The following is a 21,034-nucleotide window of genomic DNA, read 5'->3' as shown; positions in this document are numbered from 1 at the left end:
CTTGAAACTCAGAAGACATGGAATTGTCGATAGCGCTTAGTAAACTATATGGCTATAGTTACAAACAAATAGTATAAACTTGGCTTTAACTATAAGGCTATAATTATTAGTATTAATTATCCATTCCATTATGCATCTTTCATACTTTAAACATGATAATTTGTAGTCATAAGGAGAATTTTTAAGTTTATAAAGACAACTCTATGTGGAAATTCCAGTTCTCTTAAATTTACAAAGATGCAATTATTAAAAATGCTTTTATTTCTAGTTTCATAAATCAAAAGGTACTTCTTTCTATTCCTCTACCCAACAGGCAGAGATTTCAAGTTTTAAACTCACTTATATGGCCTACAACAAATGTTGTATAAAATTATATCAAATTTTCTTTCAAATTCCTGCAAATCCAAACTTTCCCGAAATTCAAAATAAATATTCTACAAATACAAACTTCTCACATATTGAAATACTTGTTACTAAAGCATGATGTTGAAATTCTTCACGGTGAAATATGCAAGCATTGGTTAAGCCAAACAATTTTGCCAAGCAAATTTTATCTAAAAGATGTTTCGCTACCACAAAGCAATTGATTTTTGAGTTTCTAACATAATATCACCCTCTTGATGCTCTTGCATTTTAATTTGAAAGCAATCAACATTATATAAACGAGTCCACTCCAAACTTAGCCCATAATGAGTCCACAGACTACCATTCCTTAACTGGATTTCAGTTTTTTTTCCCATGTGAAAGCGTTCTGGATTCAAAACAGGCAAACAAGTCCTTGCTGGGGTTGGTAGCCTAGATGACATAGTCTGTTATGTTGCATGCAGCAAATGGGAGGTGGAGCAATCCATGTTGCCATGTTTAGAAAGGATAAAGGGCTCTTGCACTATATAACCATTGATATAAATTCAAGACTTACCAACCTACCATGCTTGCTTGAATTATCATACATTAAAAGGGGAATTTCAGAGAGGATGAGGGGTACAGACGGTGGGGCATCCCCAATTACCCCCACACCTCAACACCCCCCCCCCCCTTTTCTTTTTTTTTTTTTACTTCTCTACTCACTACCCTACTCTCCTAACAATAGAACATTACTCTCTTCACATTCTCCTTGAGAGCAGGCAATGGCCGGACACCAGACCCTCCTGCTGCTCGCATACTACCCTTGCCACTTGCCGAACCATTCTCTTGCATCTCTGGTTCCATGTAAAACCGAGCTCGAAATGCAGCTAAATGTGCATAATATGCCGGGGGAACTGCAAAGGAACATGTATTTTGGCCATCAGTTAAACAATTAAATAGCTGAAAATCCAATAAGAGAATCAATTTGACCAAAATCCAATTGAGAACTAGATATTGGTTCCACTAATCACAAGGGTTTAAACTAAACAAAAAGCCTAACACAATTATGTACAATGGTCTTGGTAAAGAGTTTGACTGCCCCTTTCAGCAGCATTACTCGTGATTGAGAAACTGATACCAAATGCCTATCAATGGAATAATAAGCTTCCAAGGTCAAGGCTGACCCAGTACCTTCTGTAAGAATCTCTAGAGACATTTGACGTACACCTTTGAATTCCTAGTTTGATTAGGGAAATTTTTTGAGCTTACACTTACAGAAGGTACTAGGGCAAGAGTTTTTCTAATTTTGAGCTTTTTCTTGACGGATGAAGCTTGTCCAAGAAGGTTTAGGGCTTTGAAGCTCAACAATGTGCAATAGCAATGATGCAATAGTTGTGTGCACTCAGGGTAAACTCAAACCAAGGGCAAAGTTTTGGAGCCAAGAATCACATTAAACATTGTGTACTGTGTGGATGATTAATTCACTTCCACCTGCATGCATATATTGTGCGACTTTTCCAAATAAGTGGTATTGGAGCTGATGGTTCATGACATAATGGTGTGAATTCTACAGATTTTTTTTTTCCTGATTGCCCATGGTCAAGCAATGAGTTGAAGCTAGATTACAAGAAGGTTGGCAGCATGGACTAACAGAAAATATGCCTTGGTTCAAGATTTGAAAAATAAATAAATAAACCTAGCTCATAGGATGCAACAGTTTGTGGAGTATTTTTGTAGTCAGGCTCACACATCATGACATTTAGGCATGGAAGCTTACAGTTTGTAGCGTGGTAAAGATTTTTATCGACACAAAATGAATGCTTTGGTCTTTTGGAGTATTGTTTTGGTTTGGTTTTAAAATCTTGCGCAACTCATGTTGAAGGCACGAAAAGAAAATTGGAAAATGGTTATGGAGTTTCGATGGGAAGCATGAAGATTGTTTATGAACTATGTTTCAGATTTTGTCTACGGCTTCAATCAAAGTATACTCAAACATGACGGCTTGGAAAATTTGGGTCAAAGTGGAGGTTGACGGAGTATGCCTTAGGAAAGCTTGTTTTATGGAAGTTTCCAGTTTGAAGGATTCTTAGTGGGTACGGGTTCTCTAATTTGAGTTTTATGCGCTTGAAGGACAAGGCATGTTTGTCCAAGTCAGTTTAGGGTTCTCTATAAATATGTATGGTTGTGAGTTTGTAAAGTGAAAGGTAAGGGTTGCAAGGGTTCTGAGTAGCTGCTCCTTGTAACCTCTATTTTTGTTGATGTTAATGGAATTTTTACCACATCTGTGCACATAGGCCCAGTGGAAGGGGCCAATCCGGACAAGAGCTTGTTACTGTGAAGTCACTGATTTAAAGCTCTCCCTCTCTTCCCCCCCCCCCCCCCTCTTTTTTTTTCTCTCTCTCTCTCACATGTAGATAGATATATAAAAGTTCAGAAACTTCAATTTTTTTGTTTTAGGGCTTTTTCAGTTTTCTTTCTCTGGGAGTTGCATATGATTGGGACAGTATTTGCTGTATAATTTATTCCAATTTTTTATGTCCATTATGTAAAAACTATTGTAGTTGCAGCTAAGATGGGGCTATTCTTGTCGGGGATGTCCCAGTGAACATTTGGGTAAGGATTTAATAGCTCTTAAAGCATCGGGTGAATTGACGGAAAAGGATCCATGTAGCCAACCGACCCCACCTAGTGGGACTTGAGGCTTGCTTGTTGTATGAGCTATTCTTGTGGTTCCTACCATGGCAAAAAGGATGAAAATAAAACTGTTTCCAGGGAATTACCATGCTTAACTTGTTGAGTTAAACACATGTTTGTATTCAGGAAAAAAAAACAAAAAAACAGATAAACAAACCAACAAATTAAAAAGGCTTACCAACAGATACGGAGCGTGTGCACCTTGCATATGTATAACACAGGTTATTTGTCAACAATTGAATTCCATCTGCTGTAAAATTGTTCTCATCCCATAGCACATGGTAATGAGCAGGCCTACTTGTTCCCTGCATATGTCGGAAAGATGATGAATCATTAATAGAGTTTGAAGCATAAATGGAAAAACTACAGAAAAGTGTTTAGCAACATGCATAATTGCAGTATACAAGTACGAAAAAAACAACTTGATTTCCCAGACCCACCATGAAAAATCCATCTCTAATACAGCACCACTCCACCAGAAGACAACATGAACTTCTTAATGTAGGCCAACATATTTCAAGATTTTCAAGAGATCTCTTAATTTACCCAAATCTAAAACCCAATTGTCACTACCACTTCAGGGAAAAACATTGTCAATATTAAAGCTGTCATTATCATTTGATCAAAATTAGCTTCTGAGAAACCCCATTGATCAGATTCCCAGTTCCCACCAAATCATAGGAGCTTCATCCAAAAAGGTCACCCTTCAAATAATTGAACATGAAACTAATCTCATTGGCCTGTCATTGGGACCCAAGCAGTAATCAACTGTGCTAACTTGAGAAATGATATCTCATTTAAACATACAAGTCAGACAGTAGCTCATACATAACAGAGCTTGAGAATCAACTGGTAACCAAAATCAATTCCATTTTGGTCGGAATTGGACAAGTTAACCAACAAAAGTAGGTCATCATTTTCTGAATACCTCAGGAAGAATACAATTTATTCCTGTAGACTGACTGAATATTTAAATTTCAAAATAGAAAATTATGTGTTACAACAAGAAATTGATTGTTTTCTGAATCACAATCTTTGGTACCAGTACAGTTTTTGGCTTTACACCCGATGGTGGTTTTTTGGCACGAAATATAATCCAACACATTTTTGAAGATTCCATGCAACAAATAAGCTCGTGTTAAAAATAAAGTTTGTATATTTTGGCCCAACATACATGCATCCTTCTAGAAACAACACAACCAGCTCCTCTCCAAGTAATTTAGAAAAAAATGTACATAAGCTGTCTATGAGCACCCAAACAAAATTTTGTAATGAAATTCCCTGATTCCTTCACTATGTTAATACTGTGTTGATAGTTTGACACTTTCAAAGCCTCTCTAATGTAACATGCAAAAAGGAAACAAAATTCTCACCTGAATGCCAGCATGGCTACAGAGATAAAAATCAAATTCTGTTGGATGACAAATTTTAGAATCAACAACAGTTCCTGGTAAAACAAGTACAACAAATTAAGAAAGAAATAAAAAAACCTAAAGAATACATACACAAGAATGCACGAGTATGAAACAGAAAGACACATGATCTAATTTTCCATAAGAAAAACACATTACCGGGCAAAATGTTGCCACTCTTGTCAGTGCTGCTCCTGTCCCTGTGGTTGTTAGCAAACAGACGGGTGTGGTGTCGCTTTTGTACCACAATAAAAGTTACTGGTGGTTGATAGTTTGGTTCCAAGGAAGCACAAGCCTGTGAAAAAAATTACTTTAACCACAGGATTCTATTTTGTTTTTTAAACAAATTTATTCAGTGAGCGAAAAATATAAAGAAAAAAATACACCTTCCGAATTGCATCTAACTCGTAAAGTAGGACTTGATAAAATTGCCCTTCACTCACACCATCCCTACATAAATAAATTTTCCAGTTAGGAATAGATGTATATATACGAAAAAACATATGCTTAAGCTGACAATTGCAATGTAGTCGAATTCTCCATGCAGTTGCATGGGCATAAATTTGTGTACATCACTTCAATATAAGCAAAGATCTCTCATAGTAGTAAATATATCCACAAGAAAACCCCCTCCAATGATGAAACTATATAGTGTTGGTCTCCATATAATGAAGGTCAACACCCTAAAATGCATTGAGAACTTAGCTGAGCTGGGGGACAATTTAGCTTCAACCTTCTCTTTAATAAAATGTCGGTCCACTTCCACATGCTTAGTCCTGTCATATTGAATTGGACTGAGAGAGATACTAATGACTGCTTTGTTGTCACAATAGAGTTTGATAGGGAATTTCACCAGAATTTGTAATTCTTCTAAGAGTTTCCGTAACCACAGTCCTTCACATATTCCTCGTGCAACTGCACTGAATTCAGTTTCAGTGCTGCTTCGAGCCATTACATTCTTTTTTTTGCTCCTCCAAGTTACCAAATTTCGCCATACAAAGGTGTAATATCCAATGGTAGACCTTCTGTCTTCCGCTGATCCTGCCCAATCTGCATATGTGAAGATCTCTACTTCCTCGCTTTCACATTTCTTGAAGAAAAGTCCTTTGCCCGGTGAACCCTTGAGGTACCTGAGGATCTTATGCACAACGTCTAGGTGAGTTTTTTCCGATGAATGCATGTGTTGGCTTACCACACTTACTGCAATGTCGGGTCTGGTATGTGATAGGTAAATTAGTTTACCAACCAATCTCTGATACCTTTCTTTTTCAACTGGTATTCCACATTCTTCAACCTTTTTCACGACTTCAATCGGAATTTCACTAGGTTTGCAACCAATAATGCCATCTTCGGTTAGGAGATCAAGGATATACTTTCGCTGAGACACCAATACCGTTTTTTGATCTAGCAATTTCCATTCCCAAGAAGTACCGCATTTGTCCCAAGTCTTTAACTTCAAACTCAGCAGCTAGAACTTTCTTTAACCTTTCCATCTCCCCTGCATCATCTCCTGTCAACATATACTATTAGAATTGTTTTCTCACCACTTTCAGACTGCTGGAAGAATATAGTGTGATCTCATTGCCCTTGCCGATATCCCTGATTTTTAATCACTTTTGCAAATCTATTGAACCATGCTTTGGGAGATTTCTTGAATCCATGCAAGGACTTCTTGAGTTTACATACTCTGTTTTCTTCACCTTTCTTACTGAAACCTAGTGATATCGTCATGTAAACTTCTTCTTCTAACTCGCCATTTAGAAATACATTCTTAATGTTGAGTTGCTGTAGTGGCCAATCTAAGTTAGTTACCAAGGACAAAAGGACCCAAACTGTATTCAATTTTGCCACTGGTGCAAATATCTTCGTGTAGTCAATGCCATAAGGTTGTGTAAATCCTTTTACATCCCAAGTTTCATTTTTCTCTAAGGCCCACATTTCCTCCATGACAGCCTCCCTCCATTCAGGAATTTCTAGGGCTTCCTTAATATTCTTTGGAATCATCCTATCAAGGTTAGAGGTAAAAGCACGATATCTTGTAGACAGGATTTTACAAGACATGTATTTTGACCAGGGATAAACCTAGTTTGTTTTTTCACTACAATGGGTAAATTGATGTCATCAGGTGTAGACTCATTAGAAGAAAGCTGATGACCATTGATTACCTATAGACCTGGCAAAAATGGATAAAAATCCATTAATCCGAACCGCATCCGACCCGTTTTAACCAACTTATAATTATCCGCTTGCTAAACGAGTCGAATATGGTTTTTCATTTTCATATCCGCCCCCTTAGCAGGTCGGGTCGGGTTTATCCGGCGGATATCCCAACCCGCTTACAAAATTAACCCAGGAAAGCCCAACATGCTATAGCCCAAAGCCTTTAACCCAGCCAGCCCAATAAGCCCATTGCCCAAATGCCCACACGGTCCACTACGCGCACGCCCCGCTCAGCGCTTCACTACTTCAGCCCTTCCCATTCCCAAGTCACTCATCTGAATCTTTTGATTCTTCTTTCATTCTCTGCGTTCTCACTTCCCAATTCCCGTTCACTTTCGTTTAGGGTTTCATACTTCAATTTTTCGACGCCGTCGTCGATTGCCGCACATCGCTCGCTCGCTCGCGAAGCCTTGTGAGTTTGACAACCCTCGCCTTGCAGTGTTGCCGTACTTTCGCCAATTCGCTACTTGCCCATCGCTCTCTCGCTCGAGTTGCTCGTCGTCTGATTCTTCTCTCATTCTCTGCATTCTCACTTCTCATTTACTTTTGTTTAGGGTTTCGCTTTCGTCGTCGTCGACTGCCGCCCATCACTCGCTTGTTGCTTCAGCTTCACGAACCACGGAACTAGGTTCAATTCTCTCTCTTTTGGGGAAATTTGTCTTCTGAGTTATGACCTCTGAGTCGTTTGTTGGTTTTTGATTTTTTTATTTTTCTTTTTCTGATTTTTAACTTTTATTTTTGATTTCGTTTCTATAATTTTTGACAATAATACCAATCAGCCCATAAAATTTTGTCTTAAGTTGTATTTGAGGTAGTTGATTTTGAGCTTTGTACTTAGATGGTATTCAATATAATTTCACACTAAAAATATAATTCTACAACTTATTTGAAGAAAAGCAAATATGTGGGGAGAAAATTCAATCGTTGTTAAGAGTATGAGTTTTGAACTTATGATTTTAATTGTTGTGAATTTGAAAAAAAAAAAAAAGTCAGTGCAATTTGAGATATGTAATTTGATCATTGCTTGGCTACTTTGTTGGTAGAGCAAGAGATAATGAAATAGTTTTTAAGAATTGAGGTTACCTTTCATTCAATCAATGTCTATTTTAAGGATATAAAATCATGATATAAGAAATTGATAGTTTAAAAAAATTAAAAAATGTTCTCATAGTAATGTAAATAAGAATGCATCATAACATTGAATAGAGAATGATAATGTCCTATTTTTAATATGGAAAATTGGGAATGTCTATTTTGAGAGATTCCTCGGATTTGAAAATAGCTGTGTTTAAAGAAATTTGCATGCTTTAAGAACAATTGTAATGTTTAGATTTTAGAGACTCACACAAGTCGCACGGTTCGAGTTTCTATTTTGAGTTGAATTGAGACTAATTTATTATGTTTTAATGCTTACAGTTTTACTTACATGAATCATGAGTTGTTAATTAGTATAAACGATTGAATGATTGATATAATTATTACAAAAGTTAATACACAAACTAATCGCAAGTTGTCCTATACAACTTAAATTATTATGACACAATATAAACTATTAATAAAATTATACTTGAGAATGGCGGATTATCCGCCCATCCGCCATGAATTATCTGACCTGAAATCGCCTAATCCGCCACTTAAACGATTCGAATATGGATTATGATTTTTTCACCCAATAATCCGCCTTATCCGTCTCGGATAAACCGACTCGATCCGCTTTGCCAGGTCTAATTATCTGCCCAGACTGGGCATTGACTCATGGTTGTTCAGAGCTGTCATTGGTTCCAACTCTTTTGGTGCCTCAGGCATGAGATTCTCCCTGATCTTTATTTTGGCTTTCTTGAGTGGGCAAGTGTTTCCTTATTAGTTTGTTTTTCTATATCTCCCCCCGAGTTTAAGTGGTCATTTGCATATGACAGGTCAGGAAATGATGCAATGGGAAACTCAATAGATGGGTCAGGAAATGATGTAATGGGAGACTCAGTAGATGGCACGGATTCAATAGTAAAGAAATCAAATAACCGAACGTCTCCCCTTGAAGAGAGGGCTTTTGGAAATAAGGAGTGGTTTCAAAGAACGTGACATCAAGACTAACAAACATTCTTTTAGAGACAGGGTCATAACATTTGTAGCCTTTCTGAATAGGAGAGTAACTAGTAAAGATGCATTTAATGGCACGAGGTTCCAATTTGTCCTGATTGTGAGCATGAACATGAACAAATGCAATACATCCAAATATTTCAAAGCAAGATTGGAGTGGAGTCGAGAGTTGGGGAATTATTCTTGGAACTTCTGAAGAGGAGTGGCAAAAGAAAGGACTCGACTCGACATCCGATTAATGAGATATGTAGCTGTTAAAATGGCATCGCCCCAAAAATGGTTTTTTATATTTGTAGTGAACATCAATGCCCAAACTACTTCAAGTATATGTCTATTTTTACGTTCAGCAACCCCATTTTGTTGAGGGGTATCCACACACGAACTTTGATGAACAATTCTATTTTCTTGAAGATAATGTCCCAAGATAGCATTAAAATATTCCATACCATTATCAGTATGCAAAATTTGGATGTGAGTTTGGAATTATGTTTGAATCATGGAGTGGAAACTAGCGAAAATAGAACGGACTTCAGATTTATCTTTCAACAAGTAAACGCAATAAATACGAGTATGATCATCAATAAAAGTAACAAACCATCTCATGCGAGTGCGATTAAGAGAGCGTGAGTATTTTGAAAAGGAATTAAGTTGGTATTTTGCAAGTTCACAAATCTCACACTAAAATTCAGAAGACGTTTTATTTGAAAAAATGGAAGGAAATAAACATCTTAGATATTGAAAATTTGGATGACCCATCCTAGAATGCCAGAACAAAATTTCACTATCACTAGAAACTGATGCAGAATCACAAATAATAGTTTTACATTGTCCACTCACACTAGCCTCCTCAGAGTAGTAGTCCCTCACACTCTTTAGCACTGCCAATCGTCTTCCCCGATGATAGGTTTTGAAAAACACAATGAGAGAGAAAAAATTTAGCATAACAATTGGAAATTTTAGTCAACTGGCTAATGGATAGTAAGTTGCAGAATAAATTAGGAACATGAAGAACGGACTTTAGTGTGATGGAGTCAAAGAGTCGGATATTTCCTTTGCCTGCGACGGGCGAGAGTGATCCATCTACAATTTTAACTTTCAAATTTCTAGCATAGGGTGAATATGATGTAAAAAAGATTATAGGCATCAGTCATGTGGTCAGAAGCACCAGAATCAATTATCTAAGGAGTTTTGGATCTAGAAGTTATATTAAAGGCTTGCAAAAAATTACCTCTTTGGGCTAAAGAACCAGAAGAAAGGATTGATGGTGTTCGATTGAGTGAAGGGTTTGAGTCTTGATGGAAGAAAGTTGGGGTTTTGAAAATAGACGCTCTTTCAAAAGACGAGCTTTTCCACGAGACTCCCATAAAAAAATTGTAATTTTCTGAGGACCCAAAATCTGAGCTGATATGCCCAAAATAACCTAGCTAATGAGGGCAGGTCAACGCCTATCTCGCACCTTCTCCGGGTCTGACATTCTAACGAGTGATTAGCTCCAACCCAATAAAGAGGAGTAGAGATCCACGCCAACGGCATTAATAATCGAGTAATAGGTGCACACACTTATTGCTGGAGAGCGATTCACGCCCCCGCGCAATAAATTCGAGCCAACCTGCGGTCAACTCGAGCCCCTATAAGAAGGGATTTGGAGAAAAGGCAAAGGTAAGTCATTCAACACGATTATACTGTTGCATTTAGCCTCTCTAAAATCATTCCTCTTACTTAGGCATCGGAGTGAGCCCCCGAAGTACACCCCGGGTCCTCCAAGCCTTTCTTTTCTTCCTCTTTTAGGTCAACGAGAGTCGAAGGAGCATCCCTACTATTTTTACCCTGCAACATGAGCCCTTCACCAAATCAACCGCCCCATTACTGGCTGTAATTGTAGAATCACCATTGCGAGCACCATTAACAACCTTATCGGCGCGATGATCAACGGCCACACGTCTTTGCGCATCAGAGCTACCAAGGTGAGCCAGGGACTCTTCAGGAGGGGTATGGAAGTCGTCGCAAGCCGTGTCTTCGTCCTTCAAACTATCTGGCGTAGAAACCATCAAGATTCCAGTGGACTCCACAGGAATCTCGCCAGAGCCCGACGAATCGATGATGACATTATCCTCTGATTTGCCGACGAATGGGAGGCAGCGGAGATGCTCTTCTTGAGGACTTGAATACTCGCAGGATTGGAGCAGAGAACAAAAGACCCCCTCCATGGATTCCTCTTCGTTGCTGCATCTAGGGTTGTCGATCCCCGACGGTGAGAGCCCAAGAAGTTCGGCATCCTAAGAAACCCACGATGGAGGTGGCTTCAGAAGTGCCATCAAGAGTTTCAGAGGAGCTCTACTCTCTACTGTTGACCACTCCGTCGGCCATTGCTAACTAAGGTTTAGAAACCCTAGCTCTGATATCATGAAAACAAAATGTAATTTCTGTATTTCTTGAATTCAATATTTTGTACATCTCAATCTACAATATTTAATACAATCGAAGGTTCTAAATATGAAACAATCTCCCTATAGAATCACTCTCAATAATATACAATCTTCTATATTTACCTACTCTCCTAATTTACTCAATATAGCCAATGATACTCAGGATTTCAACACTAACATATCAAGACCCATTGTATGATGGCTACATGAGTATTGTTGGATGATTTTACTACCACTTTGAGACATTTAATACAGGTATTCCTTTCAGCTGACAAACTGCAAAATATTTCCTGCATTTAGATATTCTTCATTGAAACTTTAAAAAGCAAATAGCTATTCTTATAGCACTTAATTTTATATCATTTATGCTTATATTAATTAAAATATAGCAATCATGAGTTCAAAAAAAACTCAATACCAGGAAAAAAACTACCTATAGGTTATGAAAATCGACCTTGTTAACCAGCAATGTTCATCTCACAAATTGACCATTTAGCATTAGAAAAACATAACAAGTGGTGCAACATGTTAGACAAGTGTAATTACCTGTAGAATATTATCCTCAATGGCTTTTGGCCTGTCGCTTTCCGGAACGAAACCAAAAGATCCCTGCATAAGAAAAGGAATGAAATTTAAAAATTCAAACTTCTGAAAAAAGATAAAAAAAAACAATTTAGATGAAGGGGTAAATGAAAGCAAAGAGGCAGGTTATCATACCGGATCATGCCACCACTAACAGTGCCACGAACAGGATCCTGCCACGTTTTGTACAAGTCTTGTATGAGTTCCTGCCTGTGGGCCTGAGCACAAACTAATCCTGCATATTTTGTAACTTCAGGCCAGTCTTGAGAAGCAACTACCTACAGTCAGGACAACAACTATCAGCAACCAAGATCCTCAACTGTCAGCAACAGAACTCTGCTTTGGAAATCATACAGCAGCTATTGAGGGGCTGGAGTCTTCCCCATTCTCCGGGTGGGTCACATCTGCCCCAAATATTATGGTCGGTATGTCACTAACTAAAGGTATTCTGCAACTGATAGCATCCAAAAGAACAGTGTTCCTGCCACCCATCTGCAATAAGAATGGTTAAAAAGAGGGAAAACAAAAATATTCAGTGATTACTTAGCATATGAGAGAATACTGAATTAGCAAACTGATCATAGAAATATTATGAAATAAATAAAGAATCCTCAAACAACCAGTGACAGGATTTTCAGATAATTTTAAGGAAAAATACATATTGTGAGCAAATTGTGGGGAGAAAGAGGGAGCATATGCTGAAACTCTAGAACCATTGCTCAATTAATCACATGTGGAAGAAAAATATTATCCAAGCTCGACCGCTTTTGCGCACTAGGAAATGTCATATTCATTAAAAACTTCATGAAGAATGACTAGCACATGTTTAAACAATCACGAGGGTCTTAAACGCACCTTAACGTTGATCTTCAAGGAAACATTAGCCAGGTACTGCTTGCTAATCTTGAACACGTGTTTTGTGAGACAGCATTGTGATATTAAACCAAGATCAGTTTCACAAATTCGCTTGATATCACCTAAATTTCAGAATCAGGTTAGATTATCATTCACAATCAAATTTTTAGTCTCATCAATTTTAGCAAATCAACCTTAAAAACTAATTCCAGTGATAATAATCACAAAATAAGCACTTATATCATACCATAAAGTGACCCATTGTTGTCAGGTAAAATTGCTAGCAGAAGCTCTAGTTCTCTGCCCTTGAGTTTGTTCATAGACGAATGGTAGATATGCTTCAAAGCCTTCTCTACTTGCTCAGGTCTTGCAGTGTAAATTGGGATAACAGGTTCTGGATTAAATTCCTACAAGATAGCAGAATTTCTCAACCAAAAAGGTGAATACAGAGATATTTGATTTAAAAACCATGTAGAAATGGAACCAGGAAAAAACTACCATGCCAGATACTTGACACATTTGAGCTAGTTCACTACAAAATCCACGAGCAACACTCTCTTGCACACTCCGTGAGAAGTTGATACATGCCCACCGGCTAACAGTCATGCCATTAATCATTTTCTGTACATGAGACACAGGACAGCAATATATCAATGGTAAATAAACACAAATCACAAAGGCAAATTAAACCAACTAAAGAGAAGCAAACTTTGAGTTAAAGTTTTAAAACATTGAAACTAAAATTGATATTTTCACAAAATTTACAAAGAGTGTTTAGGTTATTGCAACAGTTATTAACAGCAATAACAATAATACCAAAGGATAGTTTTTCTCCTTTAAAAGGAAGGCCTTTTGAATTACAGGCATTCATATTGAGCTCAAAACCAGTCCCGTCACTAGAGGTTACTAAAATTAGCCTTTCAACCTCACAAGAAAAAAAAAAAACATTTAATTGGAGTTCTTTTGTTGCATATCCAAGAGAATAATACCTTATTCATCATATTCCATTGGCCAACTTGAGGCAAACAATCTTTCTCCTTCCCAGTTTCATGATACTTAAGCTGCAGAAAAAAGTGACATCAGACTCTGCACAAATTAATCCATTCTAAATCATACAACAAAAATCCAGAGAAGCAATATTACCCAAGGGGCAGGAAGAATCCGAGCTTCAACAGAAGCTAGCTTCTCACTAATTTTCATCCCAAACTCTTTAGCATATGGGTCATGACCATAATCATTATGTTGAACCGTCTGGTCATTTTTTGAAGTGAAGAAAAAAAAAAAAGTTAATTTGCCAAAACTTCATCAAAATCCAGAGACAAGAAAATTCATGACACTAAAAGCCAAACAAATTGTTCTGTACATTAACTTGCAATTTTCAAGGCTCTTTGCTTATGACTGAGTCCGAAATTTAAAATGAAATTATCAAATTATCTAAATATATCTGAATATTTTCCCTTGATGGAAATTCTTTGAGGGGGTAAAATTGGTCACAATTTTCTTTAAAAATTTACATTTGGACAATTGCAGACCATATTTGCATAACTCTAATTTCAAACCACTTAGGATATTAAATGTAAAATTCTAGAATACTTTATCTGGTTTGGGAAGAAGAGGGATGAAAATATACAAACTCACTTGTATGCTTTTTAGATGGGATGATGGATCCAAGATTCCAAATTTTCGTCTCTACTACTTTGAACTTTGTAATACCAAACAGAGCATGGTGATTTACATATCAATTCAAGCTAGGCCACAAATGCACTACTGTAAAGTATGCCCTCACACATTAAGAAATGAAAGATACTCAACTTCCAGAAATCACAGTACCTGCAAAATTTCATTTTCTCGATCCCTTGGTCTCTGACATGTAACTTTTAAAAGAGCAGTAATTTGCTTCTCATTCAACCTCTTTGTATACCTTTGTCCCTCGACAATTTTACAGGCCTAGAGAACAAAATACATGAAGTTTTACACAAGAATTACAGTAGTAGGAAATATAATCATTAGCTAGAGGCAAAAAATCTACTGCCAGTTCCTACCTCCATGGGCAAATAGTTTGCCTTCTTCTGGTTCCCTACTTGAAGGCAAGGGAGATGTGATTGTTGGATGGTGAAGCCATACATCTCTTGAAAGTATTCAACAACTGACTTCATAGTGCAGTTGTCATCAACAGGAAACCTGAACAAGAAGACGATAAAAATTAGAACAGAAGCACAATTTTATCATGAATTCCAGCTGAAAAATAAGGAAATAGAGCAATCATTACAATCACTATTGAACTAAGAAGCATCAAATTAGCATTCAACAGCCGATCTTTCTTTCCTCCCTTAATAAAAGATACACCAAGCAATTTCAGAGTTTCTAAGTTATCAAAGGGCAAATCTAAGAGTTCTTACACTAGTTCCCTTGTAGGTTGAGATGTTAATCCTGAAACACGATACTTTCTTCGTACATTTCCTCGGTGTGTTACTTCAACTTTTACTCCTCTGAGTGCCTTTTTTATCTAGTAAACATATGAAAGTAAAGTTATAAAGGAGCAAAAACAAAAAATGGATAACACGCCACTCAAATCATCAGAGTAAAGCGAAAGCATGCTACCTTTATGCGATCTGAATCAGACAGTGGCCTTGATAACACATCTTTTCCTAAAAGCTGGGCAACAAACTCTATCACAGGGAGAGGCTCAATAAATGCTGCTGAAGACATATCTATAGAATGGAATTTGAAGGAGGAAAGAGTTAACAAAGATTTGAAGTTTAGTAATGCTGATCATAAGATTTGAACAATTGTGACTCATTACCAATATTGAGAGACAAGCCCATCTGAGTAGGCCTTATACTCTGGTAGAAGCCACACCATGACTCCACACCATCGCCAAGCCTTTGAGGCATTCTAATATCAGGAGAGAAGAAGGACCTCCCAACAGGGCAGTACCTAAAATGCACCCATTATAGGAAAAGGATAAGAACCCAATGCCAGTGCAGATAAACATGATTCAGAGGCCTTCAAGAAATCATACCTCCTGGTAGAAAGCTCTCTTAATACAATGTCGAGAACTTGAAGAGTTTCCTGTGGAGCATCAGCACGCTTACCAGCTAGGAACTGACCCAAATGATGCAAATTTGCACGTGCAACAAACTTGATTGCCACTTTATATTCCCTCTCTCTCCTTGGGGAAAAAAAAAAAAAAAAATATTTGGGGGCAAGTAAAATTACTTCATCCTTACAAAGACATAAGGAAGCAAAGCAAAGCTCAAGAGTCAAGATCAATTACAGAGAAAACAAAAGGGAAAGACATCAATTATGTTTTTCCTTTTTCATCTTTATAATTGTCATCTAGAACTTGTCGTTAAAAACTCCATCAACCACAAACCCAATGACACATACGAAAAACGATTTGAAAAAAAAGAAAAAAAAGAGCAATGGAAAGAGGAAGACAGACAGCATATCCTTACTTGGGTCCATTGATTCCGTCCTCTTCATCTACGAGTTTAATTTTGAATTCCTTCCGAACAAAGGGAAGCTCACCAGCTGTGTACAGACTCTTTCTACCATCATAAGCGGGCAATCTCATACCCAAGTCAGAACCTCTGTACAATCTCACCAGCTCCGCCATGATAGCCCTGTTCACGGTTCTTGATGTCACTTCGGGGGTAATGGTAACCTGCAAGAAACAGAGCACGGCTAGCACTTAGAAGAGACGAGTCATAAAAACAACAAAAGGAACAAAATTGAAGGCCAAATTAAAAACCCATTAGTGCCATTAAAAAGACAAGGACAGACTCACAGCGAGTACACAGAACCCATTCAATTCTGCAATATAACAGCGTAAGAAAGAAGAAAACCCCCCCCATACTCATACTAAATGTCAGATAAAGGGCCCCAATGGTTAAGGCAGGATGAAAATAACAATTTCCCTTCCTATGCAGTACGCAGTATGTCTAAAACATTTTAACGTAAAATCCACAAACAGGGAGAGAGAGAGAGAGAGAGAGAGAGAGAGAGAGAGAGCAACTTACATCATAGTGATTCAAGTCCTTGTCTGGTAACTGGGCAAAGAAATGGTTGGCCTTCACAACGCACCTTGTCCCAACTTGACCATACCCAGGCCTCTGCGCAAAATTTCGAGACTTGCTGGAAGAAGGAAAGCCCATCTCCATTTCACACAAGTTGCTACCGCCATTTGGAGCATCAGCTGCTTCTGCTACAAGAGTTGCCCTGGCCGGCGGCCCCAGCGTACAGGGCCTCGAGCTCGGCGGCATAAACACATCCCCTTGGTCCGATTCTGATTTTCTGCCGCCCCTTCCCCTTCTCCTTCCTCTGTTCTTCGAGGGAGGTGAAGTAGTCTGGGCGTGGAGCTTGGCACCCTGCGGCGGCTGTTCTTGGGGCGGTGGCCCTTTTCCATTCTGTGCGGTTTTGGGTGGCTTCTGCAGGTGGATTTTGATCACAAAGTGCTGCTCTGAGCTCTCCTTCATCTGCCCCATAGGCATGCTTGCTCTCTCCTTGGATTATGCCTATTTAGCTTCTCTCCACTTAATGCACCTTCACCAAATAGCGCGCATACACTACTTCCCCCTCGGGCCTTAACTCATTATCCGTCCAAGACGATTTAGGGTACTGAAAATCAAAAAAACAGAGCAGGAACCGGTTGTCAGACAGATTACCAAAACTGCAAAACTTGTAAATAAATAGAAAAAGATAATGATATAATGCATCGAGCTTTGCAAATGCACGCAAAGTAAAAAGAGTAACGGGTAAAACCCCTGCGTTTGTTGCAGATTACAAGCATTACCACTCCCTCGCAAAGGGGAAAAAAATACTGAAAACACAAAGTTTCATCTCTGTTTGGATAAATATAAAATCGCAAGTACAAAAGTTTTCACACCCAAAACCCCAAAAGAGGAGCTAATGTTCAGTTTCTGCATCTGGGGAATGCAGAACCGCCATGGAAGAGGAAAAGAATCAAATGCAAATATAAACTTTGTATTTACTGTATAACATTGTATATATATACCCTGAAATTCTGTTCAAAATTTCAAAGACACGGCCATGCCAGGGAAACACGAAATCCCGAACAAAACTTGCAGCAAAAAAAAAAAAAACACCTCTGCCTTTCAAGGGGGGAAAACCCATTAATGCAAAAGACAAAACTGATCATCACCCGAAACCCAAATCTTGTTCTGATGCTTCTGCAAGAAACCCAATGACCATGAATCCTGAACACACCAACTTCTATAATAATATCCATGCTTAAAAAATAAAATAAACAAAAATAAAAACAAATGTGTGAAATCCTTCCGATCACTTTACCCCATTTTACAACCAAAGCAGAACTTGTATTAGAAAATCGCAGAACAGATGAATAAACCCAAGGGAGTAAAAACATCCCATGAATCAATTTTTAAAATAAATAAATAAATAAAGAAGAAATGGATATCAAAATGGCTGCTGCTACAAAGGAGGAGAATAAAACGCCCACAAGAAAACAAAAAATAAAATAAAATAAAATAAATCAGCAGCGCATACAAAGTGGAGGAATAAGCATTGAAAAGGCCACAGAAATCGTCATCCTGATGATAACATAAATTCACTGCTAAGCAGAAAATGACACAATAATAAACAAATACCAAGTGGCAAGAGAAAGAACACCCAACACTCCGAACTCACCAACCAAATCAAAGACCATGAAAAGGGAACCAGAGACTAAAGATAACCCCTCAAAGCCTTAAATCCACTAAGGCAATGCCTTATGCGCTCTTCAAACAGAAACAGAGAGCTCGCAACAGAGGTGAAGCCCTTAAAAGATGACCACCATAGAACATGAAGCCATGAAAAGATAATCAAAAGCGGTGATAAAAGATGGGTCTGTGGGAGATTAACAGAGAGAAAGAGAGAGAGAGAGAGAGAGAGAGAGAGAGGAAGGTGAAATGGGGATGATGATGATGATGAATCTTAATACACGCATGCAAGTGCTTTTGGTGCTTACTTTATCACGTGTAAAAGGCTTTTGAGGGCCTGGCCCTTTGCTTGCTTTTCAAATCTCTCTCTCTCTCTCTCTCTCTCTCTCTCCTCTCAGTGTCCACTGTCTCTCTCTTCCGTTTCGGTTCTGGACTCTGCTTGCGCAGTCTCGGACTGTACACCCATTATATTTTAAATTTACAAAAAAAATTACTGCTTTAATTTTAGGGAGAGAGAGAGTAGTCCAAAGGAACCAGTGAGGATCAAAAGCACTCAATACACGGAAGAAGAATAATTCGAACTTGCAGTCCCCTTCTCTGCAGACGCCTCCATAAATGCTCTCTCTCTCTCTCTCTCTCTCTCTCTCTCTAGCCAGCAGCTGGGCTAGGCTGTGACGGTCGTTCCAATGGGCCTATAATTACCCGACTGGGCCGTTGGGCCCACACCTCGGGTCATGGGTATGGCCGCTTAACCTTTATCGGATTCATGGGCCGACCCCTCCTACCAAATTGAACTGCTTGGTGTGTGGGACCACTGCAGGTACACCTATCCGACGTGTCTGATCCGCATGACGAGCGACGGTCGCATCGCATATTGCACTTACTGTGGGCCCGGCGATCCAACGGCCCTGAAGGCGACACGACAGTGGGGCGTGCTGGGGTCGCGAAGCACTGTGGAGTTATCCCCTTAGGGAGTCAAGAAAAGGACAAGAATAGAGGGGTAGTGATTGCCTATTATGACATTCAGGACTCAGAACCGTAAAGGGGCCCGCCGGACGTGAGAAATCAACGTGCTCCGATGAAAGTGAAACCACACTCATTACAATTTGGACGGTTGTGATTGGTGGACCGCTTTTGGTCTATTATTATTTTTTGACCCCAGTTCCTAAGGTAGCGTGAAATGTTCGGGTGTTGTCGCTCGTACCGACAAGTAAGACTCGTCTGGCTTGATGGCCAATAGTAATTTTTGGGAATTATCCCAAATCTATAGAGCTTTGTGGATTAACATCTGTACTTTTATATATATATATATGAGAATTTTTGCAACAAGTTTGACCATTCGTCGGTGAAGTTTAAGGCTTAGTATATATTCTTTTTTTTTTTCTTTAAAAAAAAATATTTTTTTAGGATTTATGTCAATTTTAATGCATATTTTTATATTAGTAATGGTTAATTATTATAATTTCAGTTATGATCTATTTGGAAATAAGAAACTGATGAGGAAAGGAAAAAAAATAAAAATTGTGAGAAAAAATTTTTAGAATGTTTCATAGAGAGGAAACAAGGAAGGAAAATAAAAAATGTAGGGAAAATAAAAATGGAAGGGGAAAGTTTTATTTCCTAAAAAAAAGGAGAGAAACGTGAAGGAAAATGTCAGGACCAAGCATCATAAATGAGAGTAATTTATGCTTATTATCAATCAATTAAAATCAATATTATTTTCTTATGTTATTTTCTTTCAATCAATGTTATTTCCTTTTAATAAATTTGTGTTAGAATTATGTAAGTGTAATTTTCCTTTCCCTAAGAATATGTTAGTGTCTATTCCATCAAGAGTTGTTCAACTATTTAATAGTTTGAGGTCATGAATAAAATTATCACAAGATTATTACTCTCAGCCTGAAGCTGACTTGGAGTCATGATTTTCCTCAAATTAAATCAATTTAAGGAGGCCAAGGATCCCTCGAAGTATCCTACAAACTTAACATTATAAGTCGAAAACTCAAGGACGATCCTTGTTCTCTACCCATTCATAAACCCACCACGAGATCACAAACTACGGCATGTAACAACTTGGTATTAGAGTCAGACATGTCTGACCACCACCTCGAGCAAGGGGAGAACGAGCTTCGCTCATTGGCTGCAAGCCAAAAGGAACTACAACAAGCCATGAGGGCTAGTAAAGAGTGCCTCTTGAAGCATATGGAGAACATGTTTGCCTATTTTTCTACCCATAGTGGAAGACATGACGATGATGCCAAGTCTTCAAGTGGGCCCCATCATAGCCCCTCAAGAGGAGGCTCTCTCGCACCCAAAATCACGAAGTTGGACTTTCCACGCTATGAAAGCAAGGAAGATCCAATCAGGTAGATTTGTCGAGTGGAGCAATTTTTTGAGTTCTAACGCACAGAAGAGGCATATACATATATATATATATATATATACATATATATATATATTTAAAAATTGCATAACTAGTTCAGTAACTTCATATGAAAATGCATGCGAACTAGTTAGATTGTGTTTGTGTTCAAATCAACTATTTGCTATCATATATCGTGTGGTTTAAACTCATATCTTTCACGGGTCTTATGATATGTTTCAATTGCAATGGTTTGTGCATATTTATGGTCTAATTCTGTTTTCATGTCATTTAAATCTTTAAATGACCAGTTATACTATTTGTGTGCTTAATTCCTATACTCTATGCTTTGTAAGATTG

General features: G+C 38.1%; 1 protein-coding gene across 8 annotated transcripts; it reads right to left on the bottom strand.

The window, feature by feature from the left end:
- Window positions 1–708: 708 nt before the first annotated feature.
- LOC131152158 (protein argonaute 10-like) lies at window positions 709–18,842 on the bottom strand. Of its 8 annotated transcripts, XM_058103848.1 has the most exons (23): window positions 17,945–18,072; window positions 17,740–17,823; window positions 16,654–17,251; window positions 16,090–16,298; window positions 15,654–15,803; window positions 15,435–15,568; window positions 15,233–15,342; window positions 15,031–15,137; window positions 14,674–14,812; window positions 14,462–14,578; window positions 13,775–13,882; window positions 13,621–13,692; window positions 13,130–13,252; window positions 12,879–13,038; window positions 12,632–12,753; window positions 12,131–12,268; window positions 11,912–12,054; window positions 11,741–11,803; window positions 4,838–4,901; window positions 4,611–4,746; window positions 4,413–4,486; window positions 3,218–3,344; window positions 709–1,259 (listed from the first exon to the last, which is right to left on the bottom strand). In XM_058103848.1, exons 3-23 carry the CDS (start codon window positions 17,122–17,124, stop codon window positions 1,081–1,083), a joined length of 2,946 nt encoding a protein of 981 aa, XP_057959831.1. In that variant the 5' UTR covers window positions 17,125–17,251; window positions 17,740–17,823; window positions 17,945–18,072; the 3' UTR covers window positions 709–1,080. The 8 variants fall into 8 exon arrangements, with proteins under 8 accessions (XP_057959831.1, XP_057959830.1, XP_057959828.1 ...); XM_058103847.1 differs by lacking the exons at window positions 17,740–17,823; window positions 17,945–18,072 and adding an exon at window positions 18,621–18,842; XM_058103845.1 differs by lacking the exons at window positions 17,740–17,823; window positions 17,945–18,072 and adding an exon at window positions 18,302–18,593.
- Between the last annotated feature and the right edge of the window lie 2,192 nt (window positions 18,843–21,034).

This window comes from Malania oleifera, chromosome 3, assembly GCF_029873635.1.
Source record: "Malania oleifera isolate guangnan ecotype guangnan chromosome 3, ASM2987363v1, whole genome shotgun sequence".
In the NCBI taxonomy this organism is placed as follows: Eukaryota; Viridiplantae; Streptophyta; class Magnoliopsida; order Santalales; family Ximeniaceae; genus Malania; species Malania oleifera.
Note: the sequence above shows the minus strand (reverse complement) of the source record. Positions and strands in the feature narration are given on the sequence as shown.

Coding starts and splice junctions, on each gene's coding strand:
- LOC131152158 (XM_058103847.1), bottom strand. CDS start 17,124: ATGCCTATGGGGCAGATGAAGGAGAGCTCAGAGCAGCACTTTGTGATC. Junction 4,902..11,740: donor TTGAGGATAATATTCTACAG/GTAATTACACTT, acceptor TTATTTATGTAG/GGATGGTGTGAGTGAAGGGC. Junction 3,345..4,412: donor GTAGCCATGCTGGCATTCAG/GTGAGAATTTTG, acceptor CGACATATGCAG/GGAACAAGTAGGCCTGCTCA.